Source organism: Tribolium castaneum, chromosome 2, assembly GCF_031307605.1.
Source record: "Tribolium castaneum strain GA2 chromosome 2, icTriCast1.1, whole genome shotgun sequence".
NCBI lineage: Eukaryota > Metazoa > Arthropoda > Insecta > Coleoptera > Tenebrionidae > Tribolium > Tribolium castaneum.
In genome coordinates this window covers 21646738-21665204 of record NC_087395.1, presented here as the reverse complement: position 1 = coordinate 21665204, position 18467 = coordinate 21646738, and the positions used below count along the sequence as shown (strand labels likewise).

Sequence of the window (18467 nt, the reverse complement as noted above, 5' to 3'; positions counted from 1 at the left end):
GGTTAATCCAAGGTTTCGATTATAATGAACTCGTTCGGAAAAGTTAACGTCTTTCCAAACTGCCCGAGTAATTTATTTTTATTTATACAGGAAGCCCCATTGTTGCTAATGTAATGAATCACTAACAACTTTCTAATCAATTTATTGCGACATTTACATTTTCGGCGAGTTTTTGCGGGTCCGGAATTGGGCCGAGGTTTGGCAACGTTTTTGCGAATTGGAAATTCCGAAAATAATTAAACTCTCGTCTAGGGCCGCTCTGGCAACTGTCTTTGAAAACGGTGGTCTTTTGTGCGAGTCATTATGATTACACAGCAACTGATCCTTCGTTGTACTATTGTTGGCACGTAGAGTGAACTCGACCAGTTCCACATGTTCGTCAACATACTGAATTTAATTTAAAAGCATTCGTCAAATGTCACTCTAACTAGTTTTTGATAATAGACAAAACAAGAATAACGAAAAAAGCCAGAAGTTGTTTCGGGGATGGGCAAACATTTAAGCCAAAACCCCACAAACTGCCAAAGACCTCCCGTGCTGCCTAATATTTACCATTGGAAATGTCAGTTTAAGAATTCGTCATAAATATGCTAACTGCTGTTGTCACCATTATGCAAAGGACTTGTTACCTGGCGAATCTAAACTTGACCCAATTTCTGACACGTCGAAATTTTGCACACTTATTTAGGAATTTCAAGTGTAACGGTGCATCATCCAATGAACCATCGGCATTCCCGGAATAACTTTTACATCAATTCTGAATTCTTCGTAAGCTGCCCACTTTCCTTCCTTATCAGCGAGAAGACACTTTAATCAGCTCGCATTTTTCAGGGCGAAGGAAACATTTTTACTCGTGCAACAATTAATTGTTTTGCAAGCTCGAGCCATATAGTTGTAATAAATAACGTTTTGACCTTTTATTTTATTCCTCAATCAACACGTGCCTAAGTACATGCATTGTAATTTTCATACAATACGGTGCCCATCAAGTGAATAATGGACGGTTTGAAAAATTGAAATAATGCAATTCTGGCATTTTTATTGGAATAATTGTTCAACAAGCCTTAATGTATTCTTCCTCCAGCCTGAGATCAAGAAACGGGCTGATCACACTCAACCATGATATTACCGGGTTTTTACTGGAACGATCCATCATTCAGGCTAATTAAATTGTATTATTGCAATAATTGTACCTCTTATTCTGAAACGTATCTAAAACATCTCGGGTTCTGCAAGGATGCAGTGTAAGAAACGGTCTGCATAAAACTGGATGATCCTGGAATCAATCAAGACAAATATTTTACATCGTGCAACGTAATTATTCTACCAATTGAGTTAATGTGCTTAGAATGTCGTAATCTGAAAACTTCTTGTTGTATTCGCAATATTCCTCTATTTGAAGCGAACTACCATCTGCAATGCAACTCTTTTTATCCTTTTCAAGTTCTTGATTAAGTGCTTACCTTGTTTCCATGCTAAGAAACACAAAACTGGGACACCGTAATTAATGTTGTAAGCTATGTGATATTCGAAAAGCGCGATCAATTTCGCCCCCTCCGACGACTTTTCCAGTTCCTGACTGGCTTTTTTCGTAATGTACCCGCCGGTATCCACACCCTAACGCAAAAATTTCCCATCGGGAAAAGGCGCATGTTAAGAAAATTATTAATGGAGGAAAGCACTAGAAAATTGTGATTCAGAAACTGTTTCGATGATTGGATGGAGGCAGAGACGCAGTTACAAGATTGCCGTCGCAAAAACTAAAATAAGATCTGTTTTATTACCTCGGAAAATGCGCTCTTCATACATCTTAACTCGAGAAGTGCGGATTAAAGAAAAACTGGCAATAAAGACTACTTAGAGGAAGAATGTATGTAATTTACAGACATTACGTTTTTCATGCGGTATTTATGTGTGCAATTAAATCGCATTAATTTAAAAGTTTTGATTTGTATCTTTGTCTTATCGTGTCGATTATGATTACTCGTAATTATGCGGCAAACAAGCGGAGAAATAATTGGGTTTAGGCGATTTCTAAGTGGATGAATGTCATTTCATTTTAGCAAATTTGCATACCAGCCTTCCCAGAGGGTCTCAAGCCGATTCGCAAATTTGTTTTTCCTATTAGCAACACGCCATCACGTTCCTACAAAAGACATTAAAATTTTTATAAATATTTATATTCAAATAGGACTATCATTAAACTGTTGGCTAAGAAATCCGCTGTACAAGGTGCTATAAATGTCATTACATGCGTAAAATTTGCACATGCGAGAACTCAATCTTGAGGCAAATACCATAATTACAATATCAAAATTGACAAGCCATAACAGAATTCAGCCGCAAGTGGGTCGTTTTTTACATTTTCTCTGAAGCAAAATGGGATGAGGGCCCCAGGACGGATTTGCACGATTAAGGCCTAACTTACAGGGGAGAGCGGGTTCGATTCTAACGTAACAGTGCCTTTAAAATTTTTAGGGTAAGTTTAATTACCAAATATGTGTTAATTCCCTTAAAAAGAAGAAAGGATATTTTGTTTCGATATTTCTCGTAACACTCAAAAATGCCTATTTTTCTTTATTTTATTCAAATATTTATATAGACTGAACTAAAAGTAACGCACAAAATTCATATCTATGGTAATGGCCATTTTTCAAAAAATCCTCGAACAGATCGATTTAATTTTTTTAAATGTATATTTTGACGTCATAGTGACATATGTAATGTTGTGTTTTTGAGTTGTAACGTCATTTTAATTTTTTTAATGACAATCGACATTTTTGTTTATTGTTTTAAATACTTCGCATAATCTTTATCTTTCTGATAAGAAAAAAATAAATAAAATTTAAAATAAAAAAATTACGAAAAATAGTTTAATAAAATAAAAAATATTGACAATTAAACACAGAAGGCTTTATCTTTTTGTTCTTGCCTTATTTTATAAAAAGCAATAATTTTTATATGTTTTTTTTAATAATTTTTAAATAATTTTTTTATTTTTTTAAATCATCATCATACTGACATTTGTAATGTTTAAGCAAAAGACAATTACCTTTTATAAAATAAAGCAAGAACAAAAAGATAAGGCTCTTTGTATAAAACTTTCAAAAACTTTTTAATTTATTTATTTTCTTTTCTTATTTTTTGTTTTGCTTTATTTCTTGGATTTTTTGTACTTACCAGAAAGATAACGATGTGTGCTATCCAAAACGGTAATCAAATATGTCGGTTGACATTTAAAAAAATTAAATGACGCTAGTACGGTGTCAAAATATGGCATTTAACATTTTTTTTCTCGTTGGTGGAATGACCAACATAAATAATATTATTTTTCTTTGATGTTGAATGTTTGGGTTACATCATGGTATTTTTTCTTTTTTTTTTTTTGACTTCGAATAAAAATTCGTGAGTAAAAAGTGTTGCAATTGTACCCGCTCTCCCCTACTTAAGTTACAGAGTGTTCCAAAAAGATTGCGCTGAAACGGGCGTACTTTTTGGAATTTCGACGCCAGTGTGTTTTCTCTCCCCTCATTAAATTGGCGTGGTGTTGAGTGACTCTTCCCTAGTCTAACGCGTTTTATTTTCCAGAATTAAGACTTACCTCCTTGGAGTGAAGTTGCCACCCGTCGTGAATGTCATTCGATATTTGGACAATTTGTTTAATGCATTCGAGAAATTTTTCGTAACTCAAACCTCCGCCATCGTCGCCTGATGCTGACATCGTCTCTCGGTGGGCGTATCTGGGAAAAATAAAGATCACGTGTAAATAAGTTGATGTGTCTGTGAAAGGCCGTCGTCGCGAATAATAATAATCCAGGGGTGCCAGCGTCCCTGTCGGCCATAAAGAAAAAGTATTTTGGTGGTAAATCGTCGCGTCGCGTTTTATTTTTACCGTTTTCGTTATTTACTTGACAGTAAATGTTAAAAAACGCCTCCATCGTCTAGACAAAAATGCAGTTTGGACAAACAAAGACGCTGAATGATTCATTGCGGCAAGTTTTTATTGCAATTTATTGCATCTTGCATATCTATGGCGCATTCCTAAAGATATTACGCCCACTCCATAAGTCGACCAGCTGCAATAAAAATACCAACTGGATTTGTGATTTATCAGTTGAAATTTCTAATGTGTTTCTTTGTTTCCATCCACTGCAACAAGTCATTACACTAATCTCCCCTATAAACGTTGCGAAATGGCCCCGCCTGCTGCGCAACACGAAACACTTCCACCAGCAATTACGGCCATCAGTAAAAACCCCAAAATCTATGCGACCCGATTTCGCCGGCTATGAATGAATCATGCAGATTTTTGTCAACCACTTGCAAATTTCGAGGCCGCCGAGAGATAAGAAAATGCGGCTAGAGGTAGGCGCGAGCGGCGGAAAAATCTGCCAAGAAACAGCTCTATTTTAGCACCGATTGTTCGAGCAGATATTTTTATTGCACTCGGGTACATTCACACGAATTTTTATATTTCACCAGAAAATCAGAGGGCAATTATGACAAGTCGTAAATTCCGGCAAAGTCCGCTAACAACAATACAGAGAAAGTGGATACTTGTCAAATAAATCGCGGCTAATTACCCGATTTTTCATTAATAAAACTTGGTTGTTTCCGCGGCGTTTATCAGTTTATCGTAAAACTGTGGACTGTGACGAGTCGCCCATGCACCACCCTTGTTGAGAGCGATAGTGTAGGCGTCGTTGACGTCATGGCGCCTACCCAGACGTATATTTGACATACTTTCAATGTACGTACATCAAGAACAAACTCACCCACTAGTAACAAATGGGTCGGTTCCTTCCGGTTCGTGCACAATTTGCAATGTAATATCTCTCTTTCGGTTCATTCAAATTTATTTACACGATTTATCAAATTACTAAATACGGACGCTTATCACAGAGTGACCAGTCTTGGCCAAATTTGCGCTGGCTGGCCCCCGTCGAGTTTCGGGCAGGTATCTCCGGAGAAATTTTTGTGGTGCCAGGTTCTCAGAACCTTGGACTTTGGAAGCAAATTGTAAAATAAACTTGGGATTCACTCGTCTCTTATCAGAGTGACTACATTGTAGCAGCTCCACGTGTATGACACTGGAGGCGATAAATTTTGTGAAGACAGGTTTAAACTATTTTTGACGCGAATAATCGATACAAACAACTCAATTTAGAGGTTCAAAGTAATTGCACGTTTTCAAAGCGGGAGATGATTCAGTAAAAATCACAATATGTAAGATATGATTAATTCCCTCACAATCACAAAATAAATATTTAAAGCATCTGTGATGAATCATTTGGCTAATTAAAGAAAACGAAGTAAAAGTTAGTGAACTACAATCTTTTGCAAACTGTTTATCGTTTCAATTTCCCATTTTTCGATAGTATTTAAATCACTGTTTTCAGCGTTAGAAAATTACTGTAATCAATATAAGACCAATCAAAAATTAAATAACTTTTTCTTGCTTTTGTTTCCCCGAAAAGACTTCAGTTCCACATCCTGTGGTTTTATCATGAAATAATAAAAGGGGGAAACGTCTGTACTAAAGGGGGTGTATTTTCGATTCTTTTAAACAGCAGACTTCGTTTACATTTTTTAAAGTAAGATGTAGTTTCAGTCTAATTTTAACAATTAGAAGGGGTAGTACCAAAGTTTTTGACGTATGATTACTTTTTCCAGGGGTCTTTAAAAAATCACAGCTCTTGAATCCTTTGTAATAATGGAATAATTCTTTACGCATTTGATAACCCAAAGTTTGAAGAATCTTCTAAGATAGCTTTATATTGTCAAGGTTAGTCTGATTTTTAGAAAAGGATGAGCAAAAAACAGGCGATGACGAAATTAAGTGCACTATACTTTTAGCAAAATTTTATTTCAATAAAATAACATAATAATTCAAATGTAGGTACAACTTTCATTTGAAAATTGAACTATTCCTAAAGCAGTTTTTACTTATTCCAAATTGACATATTACGGCCCTTGGTCTTCTATTGGGCGTATTTTGATTAGAACCTCTGTTATCATGTCATGGATGAGTTGCAGATCGATTTCTTTTCATGTTTCTTTTTGGACCCTTTTTTGTTGGTTTAAATTTTGTTGTACAATCTTTCTCATATAGATAGTACTACATACTATCTGACTAAGTTTAGCCCAAATATCCTTGCTTTTGGAACGTTAGGCAGATTCATGCCTTTAGAAATAAATAATATCTATGAAGGTAGATCGATATTTACGGACCCTGATATAGAAAGAGAAGCTTTTTTTTTAAACATTTGTTATTTGTTTCTCAACATGATCTCCTTGGACTTCAATGCCTTCATTATCGTCTTCATATTTCTTTCCACGCAGGTTTTCTTTTAATTCCAGTCCACCGTGAATTCAAAATTTCCATGGAGTTGGAAAACCTTTGTGATGCCACTCTATACTTTTAGAGTCCACTAAAAGATCTGTCATATGCTTGTGAAATTCAGTTGGTGGTACCTTTTTTGCAAATATTATATCACCGCTCACTTTTTTCCATTTATAAAAATTGTCTGTCATCGACCAGCTTAACTATTAATAACTTTCAAAAAACATCACGCACCTAAACAAAACTTGACACAACAACTAATCAATAATGATAGTTCTCTTGAACAGTTGTTTTACGTCAACAAACATCTTTTCACTTTTCAGTATAGTACTTTCATTCCTATTTTTGCCAAATTTCTCAATACACAAGATTGTGGCAATATTTTGTTTCGCATTTAGCTTGGGTGGTCTTCTTCATGCTTTTGTCGTTCTATTGAAGTTTTCTTTGGTAAACTTTGGTTGTTCTCCATCTTCCAACACATTTTCCTAAATCCACATTCGTAGGACCTTATTTTCTCTGAGATAATCATTTACAATTTTTGTTGGTGAAGTTAAGGCTACGCGTTTCATCCGACAACCCTCTGCGCCTCACCAACTATTAACATTCGGAAGACAGGTCGAGTAATTTTCGCATCTTTTGCCCTCCACAATCACCTCTTAAAACTTCAGTACAACCATTAGAGTTGAAAACATTTTTGAAGCACGACTGACAAAGGAGCCAGTGCGTAAACACCAAAAACTATTCTGGGGAGAGGATTACTTTTTGCGATACCAAACAACTGACTATAACCCTGTAACACTACATTACTTGGATTTGTTAGTTCATTTGCGGAACAATAATATAATTAGTGGAAAACCCCAACATAACAAATCTTGGAAAAATGTTTGGATGCAGTTATATTAGAAAAATGTAATAATCAGACGAAGCTTGGTCACTTCTCGGAACGTCCTGGAATCTGTATATGCATTTAGGAGAATGAGAAAATGAACAAACTTCTCGGAACCGCTCTATCATTTAATACTCGATACTCCGATAGGAAAGTTTTTCAAGAATGTGAATGAGATAAGAATGCATTTGATTCACCCTGTAACGGTAAATAACCCAAGTGAAAGAAATCGTCACGTTCCAGCGATAATAAATTTTATGATAGAGGTGGCATACTCACTTTGATTGATGCCTTCTTCAAACTCAAGCGTTTATTTATCGACAATTATCCTTAATTTCTTTTTGTGCGTTTCTTGGAAGCGACTTAAAATTGATTCAGCGTCTCGCCGCCGATTCGAATCTTTTTCTAATTGTATTATACTGCGAATAATTTACGATTTGGGAAAGGGTATAGTATACGTATGCCTGATAATTTCTAGACACTTTCCCCCACCCGTTCTGCGAAAAGACATTTGGTTGAGATGGCAACCGTTGCTAAGGTCTGCTACCTACGGGCGTGGTAAAATACGGCGAAGCACTGCCGGCTTCCGTCTCGCCGGTTCCCGTGCGAGCAAAAAGGACGGAAACAGGGGAGGGAGTCATGCATTTCGCGACGCACTGTACACCAGACATGTGCTTCTCTCAGTCAGTCCTTGGTGTGTTTCATTTTGTCCGCGGCCGCGGACGCGACAAGGTGCTGCAGTTCCCAGTGCGCGCACAAAACCGCAGTTCTTCAACCAGTGTTTCGGCGTCTCAGTGCTGTTGTGAAATCGGTTGAAAATCATTAGTCATTTCGGGGTCCCATTGTTGAAATCTAGTGGCCGGGTACCTGGGCAGGTAAACCAGGCGACCAGTTGGGTGTTGTTGGACGCTGGCAAAATTAGTCGCCGGTAAATGCACGATCGGCTGTATGCAGCTGCAGAATTCTTATCCTAATCTCCGATCGGGATTAGCCGAAACAGTGTGTGACGATTTGAATTCGCCGCGACTGTGGCTGTGTGAGTCGGGCCGGTGTCGTCAATGCCATCGGCTGCGAATCTAGTTGGCCGAGGACGTTGATGCTCATTTTTGTACCGGCGATGCCGCCTATGATCCAGAAGGTTGTCGGCGTTCGGTGCACGTGCACGCGCGCCCAAATCGATAAATTCGGGCGAATGTGGAGAGTGCGTTCTGGCACCATTTTCGCGTCTTTACTTCTGGTTGCATGTCCGTGCTTGCGCCGTGGCCTTCCCCAACCCTGTCTGTCTAGACAGGGGGTGCTACGTCACGCTTACTATTCATCTGAGGCATTATGGCCGCCCGATTAGCCCATTCATAACACGAGGGGAGAAAGGGCCCCATCATGGGACCAGACGCTTCGTGGTGAGTGACTCGACCTATTTTACATCGAATTGTTCTGACCCACTTCGCCGAGGTACGTTTCTTACACGTTTTCCTGCATTTTTCGGTCCGACATCAGGTGGTTAGATTTGGAAAATCATAACGCACTGATAACTGCGCTGATAACCTTCTTTCGAATCTAAGTCAATGCACCGATAGCTCCACTATTACCGGATGCTTTTATCACTAACCCCGAATATCACGTGAAGTTGGGAAATTTTTACCAAGCATTGTCCAAAACTAGACAAAAACGTGCATAAACCGGACCTTGCCCACGAAAAGGTGAAAGAAAAACACATAGAAAAAGTACCAGACCCAATGTCAGTCGGGTAAAAAGTGAAGAAATACATTTTTCGTGCGTTTCAGTACATTTTTTAGGCAAAAACGTGATATCTTAGTGAAATTATTCAAGCATTTGCAGTTTTTTGCAAAATTTTGGTTAAAACTCACAACTGACCGTTTTTCGTTTTTCATCCAGAGTCGTAAATTAACCAAATTGAGACGAAAATCAGTGGTTTTTACTTTTTTCAGGCGTTTATTTACGTTTTTTTCTCATTAGAAAACCCAGAAATTACCAAAAAAATTGAAGAATTAAGAGTAACTTATTTTTTATTTTTTTATATTTTTTATTTTTGTTTATAGTGTGTTTGACACAATTTTAGCATTTTATCTTTTTTCGGACTATATAGGGTGTTCTATGAGGGTGTTCAATTAATATTTAATTTTTGGAAACCCATGACAGTTTAGTTGTCAAACTAATCATTGTCTTGTTAACAGTCATAAATTGCTATTTTCATAAACAGTTATCATATGTATTATTAAGAGACTGAATGAATATGATTTTTAATCTCTCGATCTTGATCGCTAACTACCCAATTTTTGAAAGGGTGACCAAACTACCGAAGACTAATTTTTCAAAATTTGTAATCGAGTTCTTTAAAGAATATGTATTCTTGGTGGTATTTTACATGCATAGGCGTCGTAAAATCATGTGAAACACCTTGTATGTATCTCTTCTGGAATCTTTCTGTAATACAGTAATTTCAGTCTGTAACACATAATACGAACTACCACTTATTTATTTTAAATCTTGATCATTTTATAGAAAAAGCTGAAGCAATAGCTGTTTAAGTGTTTTTTAATTTAATATTTTTTCATTTTGAAATACATAAAGGTTGTTGTGGCGTAATATATATTTTCATGGTTAATTGGTTAAGTAAGGTATCTGTAAAACAAACGCGTGTTCGGAATATTCAGATTATTGATATCATATTTATGAAAACTTTCTGTTCGGATTATCCAAACATTACTCCATCGGAAATGTTTATTGTTTCCTAGAACGTAACAACAGAACACGTACGAGTTTTCGTTGTAAGCCAGGTTCGTTTGTTCGTTGAAACCGAACAAATTTATTACTTAATATAGGACTTTTCAATTTTGTTTGTTAAATCCGAGCGTTCGTATTAAAAGTCGGGTTCGTTATAAGCGAGTTCGACTGTCTTTTGCTTAAACGTGATTATTTACAGCTAATAAGTAAAAACTCAGCTTTTCACGAGGTTTTCCTCAAGTCCGAATCATTACCAAGTCAAACTGTCGTTTCATTTTCCGTTTTTTAAGCGTTTTAGCAGGTTGTGTAAGCAGTATAAAAAAATGATTTAACATTATTGCATTCATAAAGCTATTTCTTCATGTAAACTTAAAAGGGCTTCTTTGACAAGTTACAAACTGGTATTTTGAAACCTAATAATATAACGTGAGCTGCTGAAGTTTGTTCTGTTTCTTTTTATAAATTGAAAAATGGGCTCAAAAAATTGTGAAAATCAGTTTCGTTTATTTCGCTTAATTATTCTTATCCTGTATTCCACACACTACAAAGGAAAAACCCAACAATTGGTTTGGTTTGGTCATTTTTCCTTGTAAGTTGTTGATAAGGTTTTGATAATTATTTTCTTCCGAAATCTACTATAAAGTGGTTCTGATTAAACCGATAGCAGGAATTTTATTTTTCCTTTTACTCGATTAATTACATGCGGATGGAAGAATCAGAGTTAATTAATTTTGGAAGAAATCTTGTGTGCACATTGTTACAACTAGAAATTACCATGATTCACAAATTAGAAAGTGATTGCGATTAATAATTGTATTGGGAATGATAATAAGACGATGTCCAGGTGTTCAACAACAGTTCTACTTTTCTTACATTTAGTGTTTTTGTTCAATGCTCTATTGTTACTTGTGATTACTTTTACCTACTTTATTACGTTTCTAAAAAGTATTTCAGTTGCTCAAATACCAAACGGTTCACAAAAAATATCGTTCATTAATTTGTTTTAATCTAACAAAGCCTGATGAATTATTTTTTGAATACGAGCCCTTCCAACTTGCATAATAGTGAATTTTACGACAAAAGTGCTTAAATGTAAAGCATTTCAAAAATTTATTTTCTTTTGCTGTTGCAGAATGTGCCTAAAATAATTACGAAAATGTCTCTTGTTTACGCAGGTAAAACAATGTACGTGTATCTTACTAGGAAATCAATACGTTTTTTTGAACTTTTCTGAATTCTGAGGTGTGTATAACGAGCGAGGTCATATTATAATGTTTGACAGGTAGATCCGTAATATTGTGCACAAGTTTGTTTATTCACTTTATAAATGCAAAGTTTCCATGGACAATTTTTTCAGTGTCCATTCTTTGTGTTGTGTTTGCAAATAGAATAGATTTCACTTCAGTCTCTAATATGAACAAATTTGAAAAATAATTTACAAATAAGGCGTAGAAAACAAAATCTAATGTGTGTCTAATCACTATTTATTCAAGGTGTTGTTTGGCCCTTTTATTTATTTTACTTCACAAAAAATTGTGAATAAATAGGTTTGTGAGGAAGATTTTTATTCAGGAAAGTGTTAGATTTCCACGCAGAGCCGCACTTTCCCACAATATTTCGTAAAATAAACATTGCAGTCATAACATAAACTGGAAACCGAAATTACATGGACAGCTATTTCGGGTTCTATACAATCAAAAGAATTCTATTGTGTTGTCTAACATTGCAAGCGTCTGTCTGTTCTAATTTAAGGCCATTATAAGGGCTATTTAGTAATTATCATGGACATCAATGTACGAACACACGTGTGTCCAACGTTGTCAGATAAATTACGCCGACTTAAACACTATCATATGAAAACGTATCATTTTTAATAGGTTGTATACTGAAACTCGAAACGGTTTATTACACCAGTTGAACTAGATACATAGATGTAGTTGAAAAAGGAGCATATGCCTCTTATGACTGTTCTTAAACCGGTTTAATAGTATTTTTGTAAAAAAAGTGCGACATTTGTTTTTACGGCGGAAAATTGTCGCTTTTCCTGACCTAGTTTATTGTAATTATCGTCGATTGATTTATGCTGCGATAAGATAACACTGTGTGTAATTGTAAAACAGAAAAAGATCATCATAATAAATACATCTGATTGTGACGTCATCACGTTACGTACGTGCTCAATCCCGTAGAATTATCACGATGACAAATATGAATTATGCGTCAGCATGATGTTAAAAAATGTTCGTTTCGGTGGAAAAAGTAAAATTTCAGGTCCTAAGTGGATTTAAATATTTTAACCATTGAAGGTTTTCGTGGAAGCGTGAATTTCAATTCGTATAATCACACAAATGACACGCCAGGACAGTAATTAACATGCACTGCACTTGGTGGCGCCATCGGAACATTAACAACGGTTTTTTATTGTCGGTAGACATCCTTGTGGGGGATCCATGGTGCACTCAATTTTTGCAAAATGGCTGCCCAAAATCTTCTAGGTGTCAGGAACCTAGTGGTGTTATCAAGGTTGCTAGTGAATTTGGGGCCCCCTTGATTTTCGTCATTGCACCTCGCGCATGACTTTTTAAAAAACAACCTTAAGAATTAGTCATACACGTCTCAGTGCTGTCACGTGATCTAACGTCACTTCTATTATATAAATTAAATTCTGTTATCTGGTGCGTTTTTTGTTACGATTATCGTGTCATTATGGCGTCGTCCCTGTAATTACTTATCGCAAACTTCATGATGGTACTAATTATGAAATTTCCTGCTAATGAATTGCTAAGCGCGAACAGTGTAATTTTCTGATAAATTTGTATTTTTCGGATTTGTGGTAACAATGCTTGGGAATTTGAAAGTGTTCCGTGATTTTATCTCAAGTTGGTAGATTACAGATGATGGAGTGATTGCAGCTGGTGAGTGCCACAATGACATGCCATTGGTTCGAATCGGGAACACAAGAACTGGTCACCTAACGTAGGAATGCCGATAATGACAAATGTTAGCGTTGGAGTCCTTGCGACGACCTTGGCTCACTTGATGTCCATTTTAACACGACCGCCTTAGCAACTACCAGCGATGGGGGCGGTGTGACGTCAGCGGATTCTGGTCGCGTTCTACCCGTATCGGTATATGTACGCGATTTTCGCAGTGAACTGTGCTAAGCGCATTAAAAGGGGTTGGTTAATTGCGGTGATTAGCCAGTGTGGGTTGGCCGCGTGTCCGCATTTGAATGTGATTGGTGGACGCGGAGGCGCATTATTGGTGGATAATTTCCAGACGTTTTCTCGCGGAATGCAGACGTTTTCACGATGCACTGTACATTTTCACAGACGGTAGAAGGAGACGGATCGATGGCGGGTGTGGCGAGCGAGACGAGGACGGGACGCGTCGCAGCCGTTAAGTTAGGTTAAGGACCCAGACAGACCCGTTTCACACGCAACAAATTCCAAGATCGGGGTGTCTCGGGCCGGCTCGACTTCTCCTCGTGCGCCGATTGGTCCGTTCCGCTGGTTTTACCCACCGACAAAGATCCAGCCGGCTTGATTCTTCGCAAGTTTGCGGCGTGGTCAGTTTTCGAACGGATGTCGTGCGAGTTGCGAAACTCGGATGGAATTCCAAACGGGCTCTTTGTCACACCACACGACTGGGGGAGAATACGGGCCTGTGCTTCAGTGGTGATTGTGCTGTGCGATCTTGAACTTTAATTCGCGGAATTAAGACGCTCTTTTCTTGGACGATTTAAATTTAATTTGGTCATTGTGTTCGTTCCTTGGCCCATTTCGTACAATTGGTCGAAAGCGGCGCGTTTAACCGCCGGATATCCTCAAACCTTGGGACGCATCTCTAAACTTAGATTTCATGGTGAAAATGACGTGTGGTATACGACCGTTCTTGGAATTCACTTCGGTCGAGAGATAAGCATTTCCGTCATTATCCAGCTACCGTGCCGGTTCTTTCTTTTTTTTTTCTGTTAAAAATACAAAATATTTCAAGGTTCCAGACGACCGACCGAGTGACGTCACCGAACCTTGGACTCGTTTTGAAAAGCTGCAAAGCGACCGGCACATTTACTAATGATTTTGCGAATCCTTGACTAGAATATTTCGCAACAATCAACTTTCTCAAACAGGTGTTTTATTATCTCCTTTTTCGTGGTCCACCCTGTAGACTCCACAAAAAAGTGACAGGATGTGTTGGTAAGTTAGGTTTTTTTTTTCAGTATTTTGGATTTCTTCCTTGTTGCCTGTTGCTACGCGTGTTACCTCAGTACCTAGGCTGGGGTTTTTCGAAAGTCAGGTACCTGAAGTAGCGCGCGCAGCGGTGGTGCAATTCTCATCACCATCCGTCTTCTGACGGTTTTTTGCATATTTCAACGCCCTCTGTCACATGTCTATTGTACTTCATCAGGTGCTCTGGTATACTTTTTCCCGACACCTGTTGGAGTGCACTAATTATGTGGCTCGTTTCACCAAACTGATTTTTCCACGATTTTTAATCGCACCGAAGGACCGGATTTTGATGCCGAGGAAAAGGTAATTGGATAATTGTTGACTGTAGATGGCGTCACAGTAATGTCCTACAGATATCAGCGAGTTCATTGTAATTACGGTTATTCTCCTTAAGTTTTTAATTTCCGTTCGTAATTTTAATTTGCTTTTAGCTTGCTTGCCAGTTAATTATAATTTACTTTGTCTTAATTTCGCATCTTCACAGCAACAATAGAAAACGAAGCTACTTATAATCGTCGAATGTGTTTACTTCAGGACTAAAACAAAACAATGTATTACAAATGCATACACATAATTAATCTAAAAATATTCGAAAAAAAATATAAAGATATGTTATTATTTTTCATAATCTGCTTTTTATCAATCTCGTAGTCAATGCCTTAGATATGATGACCATTATTTCCATTGTGTGACTGAATATTTTGTTAACTGGGCTTTTCACATATTCAGAGGAGGAGGTCCCAGAACTCTTCTCTATATGTATTCATTCCTTCTTATCATTGGATTAGACTTGACTCTTCATTACATTTCATTGTCAATGGATCTGATTGTCGACGTCTTGTCTTGTCCTACACCATGGGACACCTTTCCCAATATAATCGAACGTAACGAGAATTCATGACTTGGCGCGTTCCTTTCCGAGATAATTCCATTAATTGAGGGATAATTTGATATAAGTACGTTGTGGCACATTATTAATCGCCGTTAATTCAGTGTGATGTATCGACCGGAAAAATATTCAATCTCCTATTTTCGATAAATAATAAGTTATGTTTATCCTGTTAAGAATTCCATACATTTTCTTTTGTTTTGACTTGTGATAAATTATAACAAGTTTGTAAATAAGAATTTATTGTGTGTTAAGTAAAGATTGTTACTAAGCAAATGAATTTATTAAAACTAGAGTGAGTACCGCAAAGTTTTCGACTATGACGCAGGAAAGTTTCCATTAGATATTTATACGTAAGTGACTTTCCCCCTTTTCTGACTAATACTCATTTTATCGATTGCATAATATCGTATTTGCATAACCCCGCGATTAAAAAAATGTAACTGTTTATTAGAACTCCCTATTTGACGATCGGTTCAATTTCCTTTGGGTAACAATTATTAAATTTCACGGTGTAAACGCTGCCTTCGCTTTATTATTAGGTAACTCACGTAGTATCGCTGTGTCAAAATTTGTATGCGAAACTAACATCTGTCAATAACTCGTGTGGACTCGAAAATTCCACAAACCGAGTAAACTACAATTAATCATACCTCAATTGACGTAAGAGTTAGTTTTTTGTTTAACACCATTGTTGTCACTGAAATCCATTGACATAACTTGTGCAATTATTGTTAAATTGCGATTTATTTCGGGTGGTGTTAGGCAACATTATTTTGGACTGAATCATCGGGCCTTGAACGGTAACATCCATTTCTCCTCATTGTCAACACTTCGGCCGAATGAAATTTCTATCAAGATCTAATGGTGCTCAAGAATATTTTCAGCATGAGCCACATGTCTGTCACAAAAGGAATCTAATAATTCCTGACACCATTTACGTGCATCTGTACACGAAGCGATTATTGGAGTTGGAGAAAAATCCAGTAATTACGCGTATTTATCAATTTTTCAGACGCAGTGACAGTTTAAATGACAGTAAAATACCGTGCAAAATTTTAATTTCATAAGAGTTGTGTTTGATTACTCAACATTACAAACATTTAATTGTCAGCATTTGCAAAGTGTGCCGCATGACTTGCGTCCCATTTAAAATTGGATGATGAATCTAAAATAAAAATTTCAACCTAATTCACCTGTAATGTTCAAACATTCTGTTGTTTTGCATAACCAGCTCGTGTTAACTCTGACAATTTTTTGTTGCGTGCGTTGTTGCATTTTTTATGGAAAGCCGACAGTTGTTTACAAACATCTAACACGAGGCCGGGATTAATTTTTCAAAAAGAAAAAATCCGAACTGGAGCGTTAACGTTTTAACGTTTCTTTGTTCACAGTTGGACATAAATCTTTCAATTAGAAAATTCTAAAAGCTACATAATTAAAAACGGACAAACGGTAAATAAGTGGTAGTTGCACAAAAATCTCGAGAATTTAATTAGAGTAATCGTTTACAAGATTCACTGATTAACAACAAAACAGCTGTCCGGAAAATGCTCGCACATGTAATAAAAAACTTAATGAGATGATATCTCCTAGATGGGTTTAGATTACAAAGTACGTTACTACCGGGTGATCCAGAAAGACGGTTTGAGTTGGCAACTCTGAGCTTTATTTAGAAATGGTACAAATTGGGGTAGTTTCGTATAAAATTCATATTTTTATTATAATTTTTCAAAAATGAAAAAAACGCCCTTTAAAAAATAAAATCAACATAAAAAATATGACGCTTTTTATGTGTAAGTATTAATAAGTTTTTTAACTTTTTTGCTATATTATCTTCTTTTTTGATTTTTTTTTTCAATTTTTCTATACTCATCAGAAAGACACAGAAGTATACTATCAAAAACAGTAAAAAAATAGGTTGACAATTAAAAATTTTTAGATATGACGTCATATTAAAATAAAATCGACCTGTTCGAGAATTTTTTTAAAAAACTGCTCGATCAAAATTAGCTTTTCCACACAAAACACTTATTGAAGTTTTATTTTTTATTTAAATTCATTTTATTCTTGCTAAGGCCATCACAAAATTGATATTTTTACATGTGATTGGAATGTTTTCATAAAAAAAATCCAACTCGTCACAAATTGGGCTTGAGATATCGAAAATTTGATATTAACTGACCTGTGAGGTAATGGTTTAATTTAGACCATCCAAAGAAACCACTGTGTTTATTATTTTTTCTAAAAAATTCAACTTAATTTTTTTTCGTTCGAACATTTCCACTTGAACAGTTCCAATTCAGAACGTATTTTGACAGAGGAAAAATACGCACAGGAAAAGAAATGACATTTAATTCATAGAGGAAAACCAGAATTTTTCCTACATGATAAAAAATATTTCAAGCGATTCGTTGCTTTTACATAAACGGGTAACGATGTATCTTCATTATTGCCGTTTGTTTTCGTAAAACTGAAATTCATTTCCGTCATTTTGATAAAACCAAAGAGAAAGCGATGTGATTTATATCAATAACAAAACTCGCTAAAGTAATGCAGCAATTATACATTATTATATCACAAAATAATGGAAAAGAGCATGGCCATAAAACACAACTTTTACGAAATCTTTAGGTAGAGAAAGCCAATTTTTATGAGATCGAAAACAGAGTAATTAAGACGAAATACATCTATTTTGCTTCAAATTTTCCAGCATGGTAACTGTGTATTTTAATCTTTTGAAGCACCAAAACCTGTTCATTTGAGTTCCTCGATTTAGTTTTATTTATTTTATTGTGGACGACATGACTGTAATTTCAAGGTTTTGTATATTTATTTATAACGATTGTAACTAAAAATGTGAGCAGATGAAACTTAAATTTAAATGAATTACAACTATTTGCCTCGAAATTTGATAACTCATATCGTAGCTAATTAAAAATCATTCCACGAGTATGATTAATTGGAGTGACTAAAATTGCAACATCGACGTTCACTTTGGTCAATAGTCAAGTAGGCGTTGCGTTGGTTCCATAAGGGACGCCCTGTATATTGTAAGAAAATAGCCCAAATAAACGGTTTGTATTATTTAATACGCAAAATTTCGCCGGGAAGTGTTAGAAATTCGGAAAAACCGGCGAAAATTGCTACGAATCCGCGACGTCGCGAGTTCTCGGAAATTGCGACGCGAACTTGGAAAACAAAATCCCACTCACCGAGTTATTAGTAATTACTCAAATATTGCTCCTTTTCGGGTTTTTCTTCCAAGATTAACCTCAAACTTTTCAAAAACAAACACAAAACTGGCCACGAAAATGGCGACTGCGCCATCTACACAGTCACTTGTTTTCCAAAATCTAGAAACCAGGCGAC

At 36.3% G+C, this 18467-nt stretch overlaps 1 protein-coding gene and 2 non-coding genes across 8 annotated transcripts; 2 read left to right on the top strand and 1 right to left on the bottom strand.

Moving 5' to 3' along the window:
- Window positions 1-1022: 1022 nt before the first annotated feature.
- Window positions 1023-18457, bottom strand: Atg10 (Autophagy-related 10). Of its 6 annotated transcripts, none has more exons than XM_008199764.3 (6): window positions 18311-18457; window positions 3602-3740; window positions 1464-1617; window positions 1328-1413; window positions 1194-1276; window positions 1023-1139 (listed from the first exon to the last, which is right to left on the bottom strand). In XM_008199764.3, exons 2-6 carry the CDS (start codon window positions 3719-3721, stop codon window positions 1055-1057), a joined length of 528 nt encoding a protein of 175 aa, XP_008197986.1. In that variant the 5' UTR covers window positions 3722-3740; window positions 18311-18457; the 3' UTR covers window positions 1023-1054. The 6 variants fall into 6 exon arrangements, with proteins under 6 accessions (XP_008197986.1, XP_008197988.1, XP_008197984.1 ...); XM_008199766.3 differs by lacking the exon at window positions 18311-18457 and adding an exon at window positions 7509-7746; XM_008199762.3 differs by lacking the exon at window positions 18311-18457 and adding an exon at window positions 4776-5090.
- Window positions 14226-14296, top strand: Mir275 (microRNA mir-275). Its single transcript, NR_036301.1, has one exon. It is a non-coding gene; the product is annotated as a microRNA mir-275 (primary transcript).
- Window positions 14361-14435, top strand: Mir305 (microRNA mir-305). The gene has a single exon (NR_036308.1). It is a non-coding gene; the product is annotated as a microRNA mir-305 (primary transcript).
- Window positions 18458-18467: the final 10 nt, after the last annotated feature.